Source organism: Triturus cristatus, chromosome 3_2, assembly GCF_964204655.1.
Source record: "Triturus cristatus chromosome 3_2, aTriCri1.1, whole genome shotgun sequence".
Lineage (NCBI taxonomy): Eukaryota > Metazoa > Chordata > Amphibia > Caudata > Salamandridae > Triturus > Triturus cristatus.
This window is the reverse complement of record NC_140584.1, coordinates 948,337,650-948,345,299: the sequence shown is the minus strand read 5'-3', so window position 1 is coordinate 948,345,299 and position 7,650 is coordinate 948,337,650. Positions and strand designations below refer to the sequence as shown.

Genomic DNA, 7,650 nt, shown 5'->3' with positions numbered 1-7,650 from the left:
CCTTCCAATTGTTCAAGGACTGTGGGAGATATTCCAGGTATTGCATCTGTTTTTTGTTTTTATTTTACAGAGTTTTATATAGCGCGAACTTGACCCGAATCGGGTATCAGAGTGCTTTACATAGCACCAGTTGCATTACATGAGGACACGTTCATTTTGTTGTTAGACACGGGGAGATTAAGTGATTTGCCCAGAATCACAGGATGTTCAACGTCATTGCCGAGACTCAAACCCAGTTCCCAAGATTCTAGGTTGACCGCCCTAGCCCTTAGGCCAACTCCTTTCCCCATCTGTTGGGCCAAATCAGTGCTTTGGTTACCGCAAAGCAGAACAGAAGTGCCCTCCCTCCCCCGTTGCCGGACATACACAACTCTTGGTTTTAAATACTTGGGTATATTCATGACGCTGGGGAGGGAAATCGACTTTGAGCGCAACCTTGGGAGGGTGATGAGCGCCTGTCGAGAAGAAATGGAGCAATGGGGAGGGCTGCCACTCACGATGATAAAAAGAGCAGCCATGTTTAAGATGATCTCCCTACAAAAAATTACTCTATGCCCTGCAGAATATGTACTATCGGATATCGCCTGAGACCTTTACTGCAATTGAGGGTGAAGTGTGGACTATGCTATGGGATGCCAAACACCCCAGAATATCCCTTAAAACTCTACAATGTAAGAAATACAACCGTGGGTTTGCTCTACCTGACATACGGGCCTACTATTGGGTAGCCTACCTCATTAACGTAAATGATTGGCTATTCTCCCCCCTGGACCACTTAACCTATAGGCTGGAGCAGGCATAATGGGGGGAGCAGACCTGGCTGCATTATCATTATGAAGGGGGGGCTCGACATCTTCTCCCGGCCAGCCAGGTGATAATAGCAGCCTGAAATAAAGCCATGAAAACTATTGGGTGGCACAACAAGCCTACAAGAGAAACACATTTGTGGGAAGGGCACTGGCTCCCTGAACTGAAATGATTTCCATAATTGGTATATAACTTAAAATCCTTTAGCAATAGCACTTCAGAAGTACGGACATTTCTTCATCATTGTTTAATCCAAAGGGAATTCTAGTTTCTAACTGAAGGATGTACTTGGAATCTCTCTGAAGAAGCAGTCTGGTTCTATCCCCACCTCATTCTGTCTGTAATATGTGCTGTATACCATAGTACCAAAACAACTGGGGTGGCGTGGTGCGCGAAATAACGATGGATTAAACCCAGATCTGTGACTGGGGGTGAATGTTTTGCCAATGTGCAACATTCCGTCCATCATCTTGTGTGTTTTGCTGTTCGCCCTATGTGGGAAGGGTATGCCCAGACGTGGGTCCCGTGCTCACTACGCCACTGGAGTCAAGCTATCCTGGCTGAAGAGGGGTGAAACCCCGAAACCGGTCCTAGGATGCTTGATTCCGGTCCAGGGAAGACATGTCTTGGCAGTTCGGGCTGGACTGTTCTCATGAGGCACAGGGTCAAGACTGTTTTGCATATGGCCATGTCTGAACTGGGGTGGCGTGATGAGCAAAATAACGATGGATTAAACCCAGATCTGTAACTGGGGGTGAATGTTTTGCCACTGTGCAACATTCCGTCCATCATCTTGTGTGTATACCATAGTACTACATGGATTGGCAATTCTCCCCATGATTTTTCATATAGTGCTTTGCTATTGGAAGTTAGGGATCTTTAAATTCTACTGCCCTAATGTGTTCTAAAATACTCTTTTTGAATAGGCAAATAGTACTGCCAACATACTTTAAACCACATGCACACTCCAAAATACGCACTATGAATGCTGTTTCACGTGTACATTTTTGATTGATTTTGATTGTGTATTTTTTCTTATCCACTATTTTCTTTAACGTTCTTTCCAATATGACATGCTTTGCACATTAAGCACTTTCTAAAGCTCTCTGTAGATTGTTCTAACCATGTTCTTCTTTATTTATCTTCAAAAGCAGGACCCAAGCAAATTAGAGACCAATGCTTTTGGAAATTTGGGGGAGGTTTGCCCCTGATGCGAGCACAAGCAATTTGCAGCGGGCCACATCGAATAAGATCGATTGTTGAAGGAATATATATATATATATATATATCCGATAATTTCCAACAGATGTCCCTTCTCAGTATTTTTCATGTTTCTGTACATTTTCTGCCTTGTTCTGTTTTTTTTCAACGTTTGAATTAACAGACTCTACAAAAATGAGATTGCTCAATTTACGTTACTCCATATTATATTACATACGGTAACCCTGATTTCATATTGATTTACTTTGTGTTAGATTACAGGAGATTACCCTGGTTACTTTACCCTGTATTAGAGTGCATTATTGGATTCAATGCTTATTCGTGTCTCTCATCACCCCTGGAAATGCCGATAGAAACGTTAATAACACACAAACCTTTCACAATTTTTACTGCAGCCATAGGAGTTGGGTATATCATTTAAAATACAGATTTGTAATTTCGGCGAGATTGTGCATCCATTCAAATTTAAAACCAGAAGAGACACAGGGTTGTTTTAGTGAATGCTTGTTTACATGTTGGCATTTATTTGTTTTCAGGTTCTAATATTCTTTTTTTCCAAGCTATTTGCATGCAGTTTATTGTACTGAAAAAGTATCGTCTCAACAGTAAATCACAGACTCATACAGCAGTTCATAGATACTTGCTTTTACTATCTACTGATTGGGAAACCCTAGGATTCAGAGGCAATCACTCCTTGTGACAGCAGCTGCTCCCAGACACTACAAAACAAAGAAGTAAACTCAGAGCATGTAGCAGCCGCCTCTGTTTTTCTCTTGATTTTGAAAGCGGCAGTCAGCGATCCATTCCTCAATTAATCTGCTCTGTTGGCCTTACAAGTAGCTCGCCAACCTATGGAAATTGAAAAGAAAATAACATAAGATGACCTTCTTAACAGCAGATATGTGTAATATGTTCTGGTATTTTGTTACAGTGTTTTACTTCTGTCTTAATTTTGCAGTACACTTAAATATGCAGTTCTGATCCACAAAGCATTTTCTGGGACTAGGTGTGCCTTACTTCCGACTTAGGTTTGAGTTGAACAGGTATTTCTATAAGTAATGCTTGCTTATGGATAAACTCGGTGAAATGCAAAACGTTTTTTCTTGTGGCTGATGGTAGTACAATTACCACGAAGGCTACCCATCACTTTCTGCCATTTGATGTGTCCCCATCATTGACCAAAGTCACTTCAGTGCCCACGTTGGGCAAAATGGAGACTCCCTCATCGTAAAATGTCTTGAAGTAAATGGCAGGGTTCTCACCCCCAACCGTCCAGCCTCCCTGGGAAATGCCCAATGGCCCCTAGGGCCAGTCTGGCGCTGCAAAGGGTCAACATGATTTACCTTTTGCTCACCAACAGAGCACTAGAATCTGTTTGATAAGGGTCAACCAACATGGTAATCCTTTTAACTTTGGCGACTATTGTCTCATTGACCAGTTGAAGACATGAATACCGGTCTGTGGCAGTCGATAGTAGCTGTGTGGTACTGTCCTTTTTACCCGTATCTTAGTTGGGAGGTGGCCGGTCTGCTCCCCCTGTGTAACTTTGTATAGTCTGCCATGACTGGGCCCTGTGATTCCCAATATTGTGTTTAATGTGGGTGGGAATGTTGTGACATATATGAGGTGGAGGAGCCTTAGATTGGGGTGCTACCTGCATGTATCTAGCCTCTGAGATTGATGGGGCCTTCATATGGTTTAATGGTAGACAATGCTGCTGTATTCCCTCTTCTCTGCTTGTCCTCTGGGTCAGCTCTTCTCATTTTCCTTTACTTTATAACACGCTGCAAGTCAAGTGTATGTGTCTTGTTTCATAAATACGTCAACTGAATGGAGGAAGGATATGCTCTTGTGTTTGCCTCCTTTGGGCCAAGTCAGTTCTAGTAGGTTACTCTGTGGCCTGAAAAGAGCAACACTTAAACAAATGCTGTGACCAACAACATGGTCAAAGCTTTACACATTAAACAAAATAAATTGATGATCTAACTATCTCACATAGCCTATGTCATTTTCTGCCATCTGACCCTCACCTGCAGAACTAAATAAGACATTTAAGACTGGGCAGTGAAACTGTGTTGCTCTGTGCTTCTGTTAGTGGCCATTTCATCCAGGGAACGTAGTTGTAAGACTGCTAGTGGTGGAAGCATAGGAATAGACAGGACTCCAAATCTACCTCTCACTCTATGCCTTCAAGACAGGGAAGAGACTTGCCTCCAGGGCTGCAACACCTCCTGAGATTCCAGTGCTTCCTTCCTCAGTTCAGGAACATCAAACTCTAATTGATAAGACAGTGAGTGTGGCTCTGTCCAAGCAGGGAATTCTGCCAATCCTCTCCTTCAAATTCACAAGGGCAATCAAGATAGAGATTCTGATGCAAAGTAAAGGTATGTGTGGAGGTCCAAGTCAAAGTAACCCTGAATAACATGAGGTAGAACTTAACCCCAGCACTGGTGGCCACTTCAACTGAGGAGGACACGTTCAACAGATATGATAAGCCCTCTCCTGCCTGTAACTGCTCCACGAGGAGTATGGTTCAGCACACATGGAATGAGCCTGAGCAATTGGTGACTCCCAAATTTGTAGCTCGCTTATACCCAATGCAGAGTGAGGAGCTCCAGTTGAAAGACCTGGTTCCAGTTGATTCCATGGTGGCCAATGATAGGACCTTGAAGGATGCAACGGGCAGTAGTTTGGTACATGGCTTAAAAGGTCTTACTTGGGCGCAAATCTTTCTCTCAGGACCTTTCTTGGTGTCTGAAGAAGAATTTAATTCACTTATATGAGTGAAGTACATGGCATATATTGCTTTTCATACTATTAGAACAGCAACATTTACAGGCACTACTGCAGTGGGAGAATAGTATTTGGCTCAAGGAAGAACACTGGCACCGGTCACAAGAATGCTATTTTATGCCCTTCACCCCAGAAACACGTTTTGGGCTAGACCAATAGTACCTGTTATAGGAAAGGATATTCATCATCCCACAACAAGTGAAGAGATTTGTCTCTAACATGTTTATTTTTCTACATCCAAATGCATGAGGGGTTATATTACAAAGAGGGTACACTTCCTCTGTTTGTGTCATGGTACACCTTCAAATTGATGCACCGGGCACAAACAAGAACAGTGCACTATATTACTGATAATGCACTGTCTCCAGGCCCGACAAGAATTAATGGCTGGCCTGAGGGCAGTACATTACTGAAAGAGGGAGTAGCTGTCGAAGCAGCCAGCCTGTCTTTCACTGTACAGGATGCACCTGACTGCAAGTAAAAGAGAGTTCAGAGATTCACCGGTGGATGAGTGACTGCACCAGCCTGTAGGGAGATGTCCCCCTTTCTCTCTTCCAAAGGGCTGACCTCTGAGGGCACACTAACTGTGCTCCACCTTTTTGTGGCCGACACCAGTGCACCTCCTAACAGTCTCTTTGTCTCAATACCCGCATCCATAATAGCAATTCGAAAATGCCGGAAACGCAAGAGAAGGAGAGACCGTGAAATCAACGCCGCAGTCTCCAGCGAACCAAGTAGAAATTCGACATTGCAAAAGAGAGAAACAAGTCAGAGCAGAAAACAAAAATCAACCCTTCGAGCCGGCAGCCCACCAGCGGAACGGCAAGATAAAGACAAACAAGTCTTCATACCTGTTCGAAGAGCAGAGACAAGTCCGACCCCAACTATATACCAGCCCTGAAGACGACCTTAGAACCAAGATATAGGTCCCCATTGTCAAAGGTCGAAACGCGTTGGCAAAAAAAGCAGAGATCAACAGCAGTAGTGGGGGGGACGAATTTATAACAGTGCCCCACTGAGCATACATATTAAAACAAATAAAGTATGCCCATACAAATCCTCTGAGCCTTGAAATTGACTCTGCCCAGGACCGCAATTATAGCCAGGACTACAGGAGCCAACCAGCCAAAAGTCCTTACAGACAATCTATATCGGACATACGACTAATGAAAGATTGACTTTCTGATTGTTTCGCATGTAAAATTGTTTTTTTGTATTTTCAAATTCATTGCAATGGTATTTTTGATACGTCACGAAGTCACTGTATAAATGTATATATCTGTCACTGTATATAATAACGTGCCATATGAGATGAAGTAGTGTTTATACTGTCTAAACGAAATAAGCAAATGAAACAAGTGTTCCCAATCGCAGTCATTAAATAGACTAGCTGATACAATAATGCGTGATTAATGGTGTCAGAGGTAAACCAATTATTGTAAAAATCCATAATAAGGCACAGGCGCAGATGCACAGTGCTTCACTCATTTCCACTGGGCACTACCTCATTCAAATGAGGGAACACACTCTTAACCCCTTCGATGCTGCGCAGATTCCGCCGCTGTGCTGACGGAATCTTGCGCGGGTGTGCTCATGACGGAATGGTTCCGTCATGAGCACAGCTCAACCGTGGGTCATGACGGAACCATTCCGTCATGAGCACCGAAGGGGTTAATATAGCGCGGGTGCTATATGTGCAGAAGGGGCTCCACAGGCATCTTTGGCCCCTTAAGCAGTACAACAGAGCCACGGTGCACATAAAAGGTGCGTGCATGCCCATTGTGGCCTGGAATGCTGTTTGTAATGTGGTCTCAGGTACGTTTCACTTAATGATGGCGCTGGAGAGACTCAACATGTTCATTCCAGTGATACGCTTCAAGATCTAGACTCTTAAGCAAGTGAACGTGAAGGTTAAATAAGAAGATATTTTGACTGCACTCAACTTGCATGATGCGCACCTTCACTTTCTGATACATCAGTATTATTGGAGCCACCTCTAGGCCGTCATAAAAGGTACTCCATTACCTGCATGGCTGCCTGATCCAACCCTTTTAGGCAGGTAACCAGAGATACAACAAGAGTTTGCGCAGTTATGCAAGATCACATTTGATTACTAAAAAAGCAGGAAGCCCCACCTATCTCTGTCTTAGCCTCTCAACTTCTTTGGGAGTCCTTTCCAACACAGCTGAAAGGTATGTGTATCTCCCAGATGGACGGTGCTGTAAAAGGGTCATATCCCGGATCCCAGTTCAGTGAATAACACTGACGAGGACACGTCTCAGGGTTCAGTGTCACCTCGCTCCATGGGCATTATAGTATGTAAAATTCCTTCATCTGCATGTTCTGAGCCACTGGCATCCTCAGTCAGAAGGTTTTGTCCATCCTGTCCTGATGACCAGCTCGCTCTTTCATTGGCTGCAATGGTGGCTAAGATCAGAAACCCTGAGAATGGAACAAGTTTGGATCTCCCCTACCCTCTGAGAGCCTTGACTACAGATGCCAGTGCAGCTAGAAGGGGCTGGAGAGAAAGTATTCTCTCCAGCTTCTCCTAGATCTAGTACTCTCAAGGTCTGCCAGATCATCTAACTGGAACTGGAAATCATTGAGCTACAGATGTTCATGCTTGTGGAGCCTTCACATAACTAGGTAATTGTCATCAAGTTAGAAAACACCGTTCCCAAGGCATACAGGAATTGGCAAGAGGGCATCAGAATTTTGGCCTTGGATCTCTTGGTAAAAATATCTTCACCTGTGCAGAACTGCATCTTGTTTTACTGAGGACTTCTCATGTGAGTAGAATGCACAGCACCGCAGATGGCCGGAGTCATG

The 7,650-nt window shown here is 43.8% G+C and overlaps 1 protein-coding gene across 2 annotated transcripts in view; it reads right to left on the bottom strand.

The window, feature by feature from the left end:
- Nucleotides 1-2,516: 2,516 nt before the first annotated feature.
- The window catches only part of DHRS11 (dehydrogenase/reductase 11), a 429,632-nt gene continuing 424,498 nt past the window's right edge, over nucleotides 2,517-7,650 (bottom strand). For both annotated transcript variants that reach the window (XM_085649463.1, XM_085649465.1), the window contains one exon: nucleotides 2,517-2,877. In XM_085649463.1, the coding sequence (XP_085505589.1) occupies nucleotides 2,836-2,877 (42 nt within the window). In that variant the 3' untranslated portion in view covers nucleotides 2,517-2,835. The remainder of the gene's footprint in view (nucleotides 2,878-7,650) is intronic.